At 35.4% G+C, this 13483-nt stretch overlaps 1 protein-coding gene across 1 annotated transcript in view; it reads left to right on the plus strand.

Annotated features, from left to right (window-relative positions):
- Positions 1-13483, plus strand: part of MSH4 (mutS homolog 4) — a 53882-nt gene that overhangs the window by 11399 nt on the left and 29000 nt on the right. Inside the window, exons 3-6 of the mRNA XM_026700080.2 lie at positions 1486-1649; positions 2985-3095; positions 5179-5294; positions 8378-8551. Coding sequence (XP_026555865.1) covers positions 1486-1649; positions 2985-3095; positions 5179-5294; positions 8378-8551 — 565 coding nt within the window. The remainder of the gene's footprint in view (positions 1-1485; positions 1650-2984; positions 3096-5178; positions 5295-8377; positions 8552-13483) is intronic.

Consider the following 13483-nt stretch of genomic DNA (forward strand, 5'->3'; position numbering starts at 1 on the left):
GAGTAGCCTCAGTGAGACGAGTGATATAGAAGCTTAATAATTAAATAATAATAATAATTTTTAAATATTCAGTTGACTGAGTTTCATGTTTAATGAATAAAGTCTGAAATAATCATGTCTGCTGTGTAGTGGAAGAGGAAGGCTTGCTAAAGTCTTTGTAGCAACCATAAATCCTCAAATGGTTATCCATTTGCCAACCTCTTTGCAAGGTACACTAATAGCCAGCTGATAGCCAATATATGACTGGGTTGCTATCATTTATTTTTCTCTGATTCTGGAATGGGAACATTTCCCATGAAGATAATATGTAATTAGCCAAGAGTGCAGAACAATCCAGTTTGCTTCCATTTAGTCCCTCCCTTTAGGCACAGCTAGATAATTATATGTATTATGTGCAAAATGAATAGGTGTGAATTGAATATATTTTACTAACATTCATTTTCATGTTAGAGATAGTCTGAGTTATAAAACAATTATATTTACACAAAAGAAGTTTTTGAAACCTATGATATGATGTTTTAAGCAAATTGAAATGTTTACATTTAAATCCCATTTGAAGGGAAAGAAACCTGAAGAAAATATCTCAGAGAATTTTTTTAAAAAGTATGTCTTAATGATTGTAGCAATGTAAACACACAATTAAATTGCAAGACCTAAACACTGACCTAGCAAAGACTGTGAAAGGAATTGACAGGAAGTTAATAGCTCAATATAAAGAACAATGTTTAAAGAGCCCTGGAAAAATAAATGAAGATGTGTGTTATTTGAAAAATATACTCTAATTCTGCACAGTAATTCAGAAAGCAACAACATGAATATAATTACATTTTGGGGACACAAACTGATAATAGCCTGATGAAACAATGAGAATGTTCCAGACTTAAAGACTGCATTCTTCCCATAAGAGCAAAAAGTCTCCCCAAGCACTAAATTTAATAATATAAATCATCAAGGAAAAACAGAATTCATATTCAGCTGTTTCCTATTTATTTATTTGTTCAATTGCTGAAAAATATAGTTGATTTTTAAAAAATCAAGTTACAATTTGGTACATCGATTTTTTTTTTGCATTTGCAAAAAAAAAAAAAATGCCCTGCTGGCACTTTTTGGCTAGTATGCCAAATTTTTAAGAGTAGGACAATTATTTTAAATACCAGTGGCAATCACCAACTGCCACTCATTATACATGCTATCCATTTTGTAAGAGGAGTCCTTGGTGCTCTCTGAGCTTGGTTGTTTTCTTGCAGAAAACATAATCCAAACTAGGTAACATCATTAGTGCTAGGTGGTGCTAGATGCTGCTCGTACTATTGATGTTACCTGGTTTGGTTAATGAAATATCTGCAAGAAAACAACCAAGCTCAGAGAGCATGAAGGATCTCTCATTTCAGACCTGAGCTACAAATATTCTCCTTTATTGGTTTTTGTAAGACTTTTTCAGAGCAGGTCTTGGCTCAGTCAGTACTTTAAATGTATCTTTCACAGTTACATCATCTTCAGCAGTCTCCACTCACAGTATTGCATCGGTTATCGTGGCTGTAATAGAAGGGAGAGGATTTGCTAGAGGTGAAGTGGGAATGGCAAGTATTGACCTAAAAAATCCAGAAGTCGTACTATCCCAGTTTGCTGATAATACAACATATACCAAGGTAAATTCTGAATACTATAATCTTCATGATATAAACAGCTAAGATACTTGCACTAAATCAGCAGAATTATGTATAGCCATTGTTCTGGCATTAGGTTTCTACATTTTTCTGATTGCTTTTTATTGATGTTAGAATTGAACTTGGTTGATTGCAAAATCATTATAAAACTGTATGTGCCAAATCCAAATAAACATATTGTTATATATAACGGTTTACAGGTAGCAATAACAATAAAACATAGAAAATAGTGGTTCAATAGCACCTGCTCATCCAACAAGATCTGGTAGAAAGGGCTCCCTCCATATTCCTTTGGTCAGGAAAGACCATTTACAAAGATTACAAAATTAGTCTTCCCAATTGTGGTACCCTTTCTATATAACAGTTTCTTCCCAGTTATCCGAATTACCCCTACAACTGTCTAAGAAGGCTTTGAAAGCCTGAATACTGTGAACTTATCTCTGGCCGTGAAAGATTTATTTTAGTTAAAGAAAATGGTAGTTAATATGATTAATGTTATATGTGTTGGTTATGATATCAATTAAATGTTTTATTTTTTTAGTGCGTTGTTTTAATGGGATTCATTAAAACTCATTAATGGAAGGTGGGATGTACGTCACTCATCACTATTGGAATAATCTATGAACCAATAAAGAAAAAAAGAATGAGAACATGTGGAGTTTCAGGCACTATGGAAACTTGTCAGGGCTGAGACCAACAATGAATAAAACCAGAGCCCATTGTGTATTGAAAGAGAGTACAACAGTAGCCTCTTAAGTCTGGAGAGATTGACAATAGTAACAACATTCTGGCATGAAGGGTTGAGATCTCCCACTGCTTGAAATCTATAGTCCAGAGCAAGAGAAGTTTGTCCTCCAACTGATGGGTGGGACCAGACTTCTTTTTTTGTTGTTTCTCTCAAACAAGCAAAACTTATGGAAGACATATTTACTGCAGTACTGCTTGACAGGAAATGCTGAAGCATTGATCCAGGATTGTAGTCAATGAGTGTACAACAACCACATTTTATGAACAGTTTTGGTAAAACTCTAGTTTTCTTCACATGGAAATGTTTGCCATTGCTTTCTTCCTTGGTGATTGGCCAAACTTGGCTGGGTGTTCCCATTTTCTCCATTTTAAGAAAAACAAAGTTTATATATATTTAATTGTCTCAGTCTTTCCTGTATATATTGCCTCTAGTATTTAAGTCTAGATGCAGAAATGTGTTTATTTTACTGATATTATATGAGTAAATACAATAAAATTTATAATAAAGCTATATGTTCTGAACACTGTTCAAACAGACCTTTTTACTAAATTGTGTTGTACATTTTCTAGGTTATCACCAAACTCAGAATTTTAACACCCTTAGAAATAATAATGTCAAATACTGCCTGTGATTCAGGAAATGCAACAAAACTGTACACTTTGATAGCAGAAAATTTCAAGGTATGTTTAAAACTCCTTACTAGTTTATTTTTAAACATTATACTGTAGTTATTTCCCAATTTTATAGAGCCTTTGGTTATATCCAGTTCTGGAGGCACTCTGCTGGAAGGCAGAAAGTAGAATTCACTATCCATTTATCCTTTCATCACACGGTACGAAAAGATACAAATAAATGTATCTCAGGGGTAGCAGTTTTACATTAGTCTGGATACATCTGAACTTGCATCTAGTTTTCTGTGGTTAAAGCCCTTTCTCTGATTTAGAAAGAGAAGTCTAATAATCTGATGGCCCCTGAAGTACCTTTCCAAGGGCCATAACCTAATATTGACGGTGTGAATAGAAATGGCTAGATGTAATAAAGATGAAGTTCCTTTTTCTCTCAGTCATTTATCTCTGATATGCCAGATCAATGCTTTTATTTGGGATTATATCCTACCTAGATAATAAACGTTTCACAAGCATACTGACCTTGCACTGAAGAACAAGACATTTTAATTTCAAAGGTCATCTTCCTTTCCTTTTTTGATTTACATTATAAAATGAAAAAGGTATATCAAATAGTACTTTATTTTTGCAACAATGACCAAGTCACAATGTCCTAGTGCAGGGGTGTCAAACTCAATTTCATTGGGGGTTGCATCAGGCTTGTGTTTGACCTCAGGAACCAGGGTGAGCATGGCCAGCATGGTGTCACTCATGTCACCTATGGTGGCCTGAGCTCTTTGCCAGAGAAAACGGGCTCCCAGACTGTTTTCAGCTGGCACAGCCTCCTGCAACCCTCTGCCAGCAAAAATGGAGCTTGGGAGGCTGCATGCAGCCCTCACGAGCTCCATTTTCAGTTGGGATGGCCTCCTGCAAACTTCTGCCAGCGAAAACGGAGCTTGGGAGGAGCCCCGTTTTTGCCAGTCCTTCACTATTTACAGGTCAGGCCCTCAGGCCAGATCTAAGCACCCCACAGTCCAGATCCGGCCCCCAGTCCTTGTGTTTGACACTCCTGTCCCAGTGTCTCTCCCCCTCCCCCCCCGTTATTTCTTCAGATTTTCCCTATTCTTTCCAATCTCCATGATGGATATCTTAAGTCTTTATCTGACTAGCAATTCAACTTCTTCCCCCATTAATTATCCCACACAGTCTGGTCCAGGTATTCCTTGACTTGTGATTAAAACCGTAAGTTGTAGCAGTTGTTAATTAAGCAGGTCACCAAACGACCATGCCCAATTTTACAACCTTTTGTTTTCCAGTGGATGTTAAGTGAATCACTGTGTGCATCAAACACTATGATTGTTAGGTGAATGCAGCAATCATTAAGGAATCCATTGCCTTCAATGGGTAGGGGTTTTGGGGTTTTTTTGCTGGAAACAAGAAGTAAACACCAGATTCTGGCAAAAATAAAATGTCACCAATCATGGTTATGACTGCGGGATGCTGCAAATGGCTGTAAATGTAGATAAGTTTCCAAATCCCAAAATACTACAGGGTGGGGGATTAGGTGACCATCAGAATTTTGAAACTAGGTCATAAGTAGCCCTGGGAAGTTCTGTTGTAATTTCAAAGAGTCACCAAACAACTGGTTGCAAGTCAAAAACCATTTGGACAGATCTGTATAAATATAAAAAGCCTCAGATTTGGAAGTCATGAGTCAGGACAGTGTCAACAGTGTGAGTCCTGCAAAGAACTAGCAAACTAACATCAGAGATATCTGATGTCTCTTGGCAATTGTAAGCAAGAGTAGCACAGAAGCAGAAAGCAATATGGGGGATTGTTCTTTTCTTTTCCTATGCCCAAGCAAGATAATCTTGTGCTCTGCCTCAGCTTAACAGTGTTTGTACAATAATAATTTCTCTTAAAAAGAAATTTAATTGTACATGCATGCTAGAATTGTCATCTATGAGCTGCACAAATATGGACAATCACCAGAAATCAACAAAGGTAATATGTAGATCTGAATCAATCCAATAGTAAATTCCTATTTTGCCTTTTATCAGTATTTGAACCTAAATAACTTAGTTTTTATTACTTTTAAATATTGGTAATACACTAGAACTGTTTTTTTTATTATAATGACACCATTGCTTCCTTTCAGAATGTGACTTTTACCACAGTCCAGAGAAAATATTTTAATGAAACCAAAGGTTTGGAATACATTGAACAATTATGTACTCCAGAATTCAGCACTGTTTTAATGGAAGTTCAGTCTAAGTATGTGTGTTCTAAAAATATTTCATTCACTTTAGTTTACTGTATTGTTGATCATTTTTCAGTTAGTAACTTGGGAACACTATAAGTCTTTGTCACCTTCTATTTGACTAAATAAATATTTTTAAATATAACACCACATATATTAACTTGGACCCAACTTGTATTTTAGATTGAAATGGATCCAAGGAATATGAATAAAAGTTTCAGTAGTTGCCTTTCTGTAGGCCTCTTGGGACCATGAAAAAACATCTTGGAATGTGACATGCAAGAATACAGTGAACTTGCTAGATAATCAACAAATGAAAGTTTCTATATTTCCTAGTTTACTTTGGATTACTTTGTTACCTTGTAATTATTTTCCTAGCAGATGGTTCATTTACGAATTACTTTCTTTCCTTTTTCTGTCACCGTGACTGTGTCTTGGATCCCATGATAATATTGTCAGGTGCAAGTAATCAGGAACCACAGTTGTTTAAGGGAATTCAAGTTTATTCCATGCTATTCCTAAATAAGAATCTGAAATACTAGCAGTCAAGGAAAATTGTGGGTAGGTAAGAGTCAGTGGAGTTCAAGAGGGGCTGGTCTTGGATCACTTGTTCGGTGCAAAGGGACTCCAAACGGATGGTGCATTTGGGTTCAGCCTGGTCATCTACGTTGATTCTGCAAAATAATAATAATTAGCTTAATAAACCCTTATTCTGAGTAACTGGGTAGGATTTATGTATAACTTACAATGTTAAACTAAGTTCATTGGGACTAAATTTGATTTTAAAACCTCAGCTATACTGAACTTTCAAATGAATATATTTAGGATCTCTGGTTAGATAATTCTTAAATAATTGTAGTAACATAAGAATAACTATTTCCATGTAGTTTTTGCTAATGGTTGTATTCATAATAAACCCCCAGAAAATTAACTGCTGCTTCCGTTTCTTAAGAACTATGAATTATGCTCTTATGCTGAGGGTTAACATGTCTATCTGGATTTTTTTTCCCATTAGAGGCAATATTATTTCTCTCAAATGAAAAACCATAAAGTAAAGCAGGGATTGTAAAACTATGGGTCAGTCGAGGGAGATCACAAAACCATAATTAGTCTACAATGGAAGTGATGGGCTGCATGGGTTATAGGGCCAATAGAATAAAAGAAAATGTGTAGCAGAGCTGGCTCCAAGGCCAGAAGGGCTCAGGAACAGGGTCAAGGCATTTGTGGGCAGAAGGTATCAGGAGAGGAACACCTTGTGACTGGTCTTGCAGAAGAGAGATCTGGAGTTAGTGAACATCTCACTAGGTTATGGCTTCCACTTTTCCTTTGAGAGCAATTTGGATCTGTTGTCCTCTTCTATCTAAATCCTTAATGTTTGCTGATATGTAATAAATAAATGCCAAACCATATTTTGCTAGCTGAAGTCAGTAATGTATATGCTTGTTTTGATCTGAATGTAGCAATTGAAGGAAGCAATTAGGAATGTGCTGGATGGAAACTAAATTCAAAATTACCCATATTCATTTCCTATCACTGTTCATAACATCAAATACTCTTGCCTAGCTTTTTTTAAATAATAGCATCAATGTTTTTAATAGCATTGTGTTTTGATATTGTTATTTTATGATTTTATTTTATGCCATCAATAGTTATGTACTATGAAATGGGTGATTATATAAATATGATTTATAAATAAAATTAATTTTCCCACAAGATAGATATTATGTATCTATCATCTGTCTTATAAACTATGTACAAGTAATATTTATTTTTCCAGTTTTATGTCTTTTTTTGAGTAAGTTTTTATTCTCCTTGAGTGTTGAGCTCATTAGAAAGATTCTGGAATAAATCCACAATTTTCTGCCTTAAATGTATTTATTTCACTTTTATCTTCCCTTTAAGACATTTAGAGTACGATTTAGGATTCCTGACCATAAATTGCACCAAATTAGAGTGAATTGCTATGCCAACTCAGTGAAATTCATGTCTGGAGATGGATTTGAATTGACCTTTTCACATTTAAGTGCAACATTGTAGAAAAATACGCTGTTCATTGAAGACTTTAATGTATGCATAAATTTTCTAAACTGGAAAAAATCCATTTGGGTACTATCCAAATTGTTTTCACCTTTTGTTACTGAAAGCCTGACACTTTATTTTATTTATTATGATGTCTGTGGTGACAGATGCTTTTTGAAAATTATCTGATTGTGCACAAGAAACGATCAGATTATTGTAGAATGGAAAAAGGTTACAACTTTGCTTGTGAAATGAAAATTATTTATTAGGTCTTTTGTCATATTTGCTTTTGAAGATAGCAATAGCACTTAGCCTTCACAGTGCTTTACAGCCCGCTCTAAGGTTTACAGAGTCAGCATATTGTCCCCAAAAATCTGGGTCCTCATTTTACCAACCTTGGAAAGATGAAGGCTGAGTCAACCTTGAGCCATTCAGAATCAAACTCCTTGAGTGAGTAGTAAGTTAACTTGCAGTATTGCATTCTAACTACTGCACCACGACGATCCTGATCAGATCAAGATTCCAGTCAGAATTTCTGAAAAGTCCCCTGTTTAATTAAGTAGTAACCTTAGGGGAAACCCATTCTGGGTGGAAATTTTTAACAACCGTGAATATTTATGTACAGCTTCTTTTCCTTCAGATTTTATGTGTTTACTGTCTTTGAAAATGAAACATACTTTTATTTTCCATAAGTCAGTAGTAGTAAATTTTGTAGTAAATCTACAAAAAGCTTTCATCTTATGTGAGCGCTAGCATTATGTAGTGATCAATGTGGACCAGCACTGAAGAAATTTTAATTCAGGTTCACTCTGAGCGATAGAAGCTCATGAGTGACTCTCAGTCTCTTAGATCAAACTATCTTGCAAGGTTGTGGTTGTGAAGAAAAAGTTGTAGAAAGAGTATAATTAAGGTCCTGAAGAAAAGCCAAAACATACACCTAATAAATAGATATAACAAATTCTTTGTGATATTTTCAGTGTTATTGCCAGCAAAATTGGTGACATTAAATCTTAAAAGCTGTGATAATATAATGCATTATTTAAATTGTATTTTCATTCATTTGATTATAATTTCTTAGGTATTACTGTCTTGCAGCTGTTGCTGCCTTGCTGAAATACGTTGAATTCATTCAAAATTCAGTTTATGCGCCTAAGTCACTTAAGATTCGTTTCCATGGAAGTGAGCAAACAGCAATGATTGACTCAACATCAGCCCTAAATCTTGAATTAATTACTAACAATAGAGATCCTAGGTAAGATATTTTTGTTTCAAATTCTAAACTATGGAGAAGATATGACAGTTATATTTATAATTATGATATAGTGTTGGATGCAAGTCTGTGCTTTAAAGTACATTTGAACGTACATTTTCAGTCATCAAAATGTTTAAAGGAAGATGATAGAACACAAAAAAGATAAAGGTTTCCCTACCTAGTCATGTCCACTTCTAGGGCGCAGTGTTCATCTTCATTTCTTGGCCATAGGAGCCAGCATTGTCTGAAGACAATTTCCATGGTCATGTGGCCAGCATGACCATAGGGCAAAGGCACACAGAATGCTGTTACTTTCCCACTGAAGTGGTACCTATTAATCTACTTGCATTTGCATGTTTTTGAAATGCGAGGTGGGCAGGAGGTGAGGCAGGTAATGGGAGCTCACTCGTTGCATGGAACTCAGGTCCAAAACATAAGGATTCATTTATTAGAGAAATCTTGTAGCATGTATCTGTGTAGAAGGTCTCCAACTATGTTCCTCGGTTCTGAAGATCAAGACATGGCTCTATGCTGAAACATCTTTGAATCCAAAGAATGAAAACATACACACCTTCAGAAATGATGCTTAAGGAATCAGTTAAGGTAGGTAACTGGGTTTTCATCACAGTTTGTGTGATTCACACACACACACAGATGAACAGAAGGCTAACTCATCAGAAGCTCGATAGGCATTTCAGTAGTGGCAAAACCTTGGCTTGTCATTGCGTGTTCGTAGAGTTGAGAGAAAGTGACTGGCCCAAAATCACCTATTGACTTAGATAGGACTAGAACCCAGGTTCAGACTAAACTGGAACTGGTTTGTTCATTGTGCCTTTCTAAGAGAGAATGACTGGTCCAAGGTCATACAACTGTTTTTAGTGGTGCCGAAAACAACATTAGAAGTCATGCTGTCTTGGTATTCTGCTTCCCATCTCTCACAAAAAGTCCAATATGGCAAATGAATAATATACAAGAGAAAAAGAAAAGCCTTAAAACAAAGGAGGGGGGACACACGGATGGACTGTTCCACATACAGCCTAGCTACTGCATTTTACCACCATCTGCACCTTCTGAATCAACTCCAATAGCAGCCCCAAGTAGATCTTACTGCAGTAATCCAACTGCGTGATGATGAGGGCATCCTAATTTTCAGCTAGTTCACTAATTTGTCAACTGAGTTATTGCTGAAATCAAACTGTTTCAGAGGCCATTCAGTTAGCTCAGAGCTACATCTGCAGTTTTCTTTCTGGTATCCCATGTATTCAGGCTCCCATGTATTTAGAACCTCCCACATTTATCCAATAATATCCTTCTATTCATATCTGTTTGGGAAACACAAGACAATAAAAAAAACAGATTGCCTTCCTGTAACTGATTCTTTAACCATCATTTGTGAATTTGTTAACGCCTAGGTGTTTTCCTGTTTTGGGGTCACAGATGACATACTTGAACTTAAGGCTATCCTCTTGATCTTCAGAATGGAGGAAAATAGTAGGAGCTCTGCTTCGCATACATATGATATTTCCTATAAGAAGCTCCTGATATAAATCCCAGGCTCCAGATTGCTGCATCTTTGCTACTGTACTAAGTAAGAATGCATTTGTTTGGATTCATAAATGACTACCTGGGTCACATTTATATAAGCAACCAATTGTTTAAGGGTTTTTTTAAATGCAATTTTTATTAAAGGTTTTAAAAGCAATTCTTATTATTGCCTTTAATACCAATTGTGTAGTTTTGGTGATACATATAAAAGAAGGGAAATTGGTTTAATATAATTGATCTTTCCCCACACTATCCCTGCATTTAGTTGATTTTATTCAACACATTTCATTAAATAGCCTGCATTGGATCTTGGCTGCAGAATTCATCAAGATTTTAGGAACCGTTATCTTACTCATCAAACAGTCAGGTCTGAACCATCAGGATCAACCATTTGTGATTAGAACTAGACTTCCTAGGGTCTAATTATAATCAGCAGTTGACCAGAGACAGTTTTATTCTAGTATCATTGCTATTTGTTTTTTTCAAGAAAGTGGTTGGATGATTCTTGGTTTTCTTTTCCTCTGCTTAGTCAGTCTATAATAGCTATCTAAATTTAAACATTTAAGTAGCTATTTAAACTGTTTAGCTGTTTTAATTATTCATCTGAGTACAATTCAGGACACCCAGCTTTTAGTAAATGGGGAAGGAATTGTTTATTCAGCTCAATAAATTGTTTATTGAGTTGGGGTTTCTGCATCTTCAGCCTCCTCATTACCTGAAAATGAGAAGAAACTATCTCAGTTGAGCCCATTGAAAGCCTTTTAATAATCATGGGTAGAGACTTTCTTACCAGCAAATGGTTCCTTTCCTCTCACATTAAACAACAATTCAATAAGCAACAATAACTTGGTACCAATAAAAGAGGTTTATTGGTTGAAATGAGAGGTCAGGTTGAAATGAGAGGTCCTTAATGCTCTCTGAGCTTGGTTGTTTTCTTGCAGACATTTCATTACCCAAACTAGATAATCACTAGCATTGTAAGTGATCACAAGCACTGATATTACCTATTTTGGGTAATAAATCATCTCCAAGAAAACAATCAGGCTTAGAGAGCACCAAGGACTTTTCACAGTAACTTGGGTCAGAAGATTTGGAAGGTTATATATTTCTCTCACTCTCACAATACTATACTCCTACAACATAATTTGGCTTTTCTACACCACCATCTGAATACCTATGCCAATGTCTATATTTAAACCAGCCAAAGTATCATTGTTAATATAGTGACAGACTAGTTCCCTTTTTTAAAAACAAAGTATGCAATGGCTTTGATCTTTCAGGAATTATCTGCCATTAAGGATAGATAAGTTGAGATACAATCTTCTATTAACAGCTTTGCAAAAATAGTTGACAGGGTTATTTCTGCTAGTGATGGAATGATTTCTATGTTGTTAAATATTAAATGTACAGATTTCCAGATATAAACCTGCTTCTTTATAGTCTGAAAGTTTTGTGCTTTCATTAAGTATTGTGGTATGTTGAAAGCATGAATACTCTACTGTAAAGAGAGGTGAACTTCAAGAAAAGCAACTAGCTACAATATACTTAGTTGCAATATTGTCACCTATCTTAAGGTGATTTTAATAGTGGAAAAATAGCTTTTAAGTGTTCCAGTATTGTTCTTAATTTAGGGGCAGGATAACTCTATCTTTAGTTATCTTGCTTCCTAAGGGATTGACAATCTTGCCTAGTGGATACAGGTAGTCCTTGACTTACGACCACAATCGAGCCCAAAACTTCTGCTGCTAAGTAAGACAGTTGTTAAGTAAAGTTTGCCCCATTTTATAACCTTTTTGCCATAGTTGTTAAGTTATTAACACAATTGTTAATTAAATCTGGTTTCCGCATTCACTTTGCTTGTCAGAAGATCACAGAAGGTGATTACATGACCTCAGAACACTACAACTGTCGTAAATATTTACAAGCATCTGAATTTTGATCACATGACCATGGCGATACTGCAATGGACATAAGTGTGAAAAATGGTCATAAGTCACTCTTTTCAGTTGTAACTTCAAATGGTCACTAAATGAACTGTTTAAGTCGAGGATTACCAGTATCATTAGTAATTTGCCCTTTAGGAAGTCTAATCTACAATAATCTGCCTTCTGGATGGGAACTATGTTTCTCTCTGAATTTATTACCTTCATCTAAGAACTCTTTTGCCACTAAGTGGGAGCTGCCAGTTTCTCATCCTTAGAAATTTCTATGGTGTAAATGAATGGTGACCTACACATATCTCTCACACACTACATTCTGCCGGCAATTGGCCATGCTACTTTTTTTATACATCTGTATTATATTCTCTTTTGTTTGTTTCTTTTAAGTGCAATGTGTGCAGAAATCAATCTGGTTAATATTTTCTTTACTAAAACACCAAATGTTTATGTACAGTTACGGCCTCGCTTAAAACTTAAGTTATAACCATATAGAAATAAATGATGGAGGAGAGGCTAGGATTCAGGAGGAAAGTAAAGAACAAGGAAGCTTGCTGAATCAGGAAAACTGGAAATAGACATTCTATCACTCATTACCAATCTATGCAAAGATGGAGTTTGGCAGAACAGCAAAGAGATTGGTAGGAGAAGATTGGAGACACCAGGAAGTGAAGTGGCTAGATCTTCCTTCACAAAATATTTCTTTTGAAAATGCTTAGAATGGAACAACATCTCTGCTTAACAAACTGTCCTTCTAATTGATTCTTTTGTCCATAGATAGCCAAGAATTGATAGCCTTAATTTCTAATTTTAAAGTTGTCAAGACCTATAAATAATTACGGTTTTCACACAGCAGATGTTTGGACAAACTATGTGTCGGTGTTTTGTTTATTTTTCCATATGACTCTTTGTCACTAGTTATCAAGAGGGATCAGAGATTTGAGGCTTAGGTTGTATTAGTTATCTGTAAGATCTCATAAGGGAGGTAGGAAGGAGAAGGTAGAGGGAGTTGAAACTTTACAAGAAGGGAAGAGGTTTCAGATATGAAGCAAAGGTTCAAGCTTTGGTTATGCTTTTTAAACATGGTTTTTGTGCTTTTTAACATAGAATTTCTTACAGAAGCATATTTCTTGACCTATCAAGAGATTGGTTCAGAATGTTGCTAACATTTAGCACAGAACTATCTCTTTACATTTTTTTAAATGAGAAAGCTCTTAGGTGTTTTTCAGCTTTATATTTTCTTGTTTTTATGATAGTGATGTAAGACCCTTATAACTGATTTGGATTATAAGTTTTGCCTTACAAAACAGACTCTGCTACAAGCATTGTATCTAATAAAGAGATCTTGAGAAGCAGGAGTAAAAAGTGTAAGACAAATTTAAATATTATAATACAAATGATTAAATCTTGATGAGTAACTTTAATGGTATTTCCTGGGAACTGCTTACTC

The sequence above is a fragment of the Pseudonaja textilis genome, chromosome 3 (assembly GCF_049901715.1).
Source record: "Pseudonaja textilis isolate UNSWEBS1 chromosome 3, rPseTex1.2, whole genome shotgun sequence".
Lineage (NCBI taxonomy): Eukaryota > Metazoa > Chordata > Lepidosauria > Squamata > Elapidae > Pseudonaja > Pseudonaja textilis.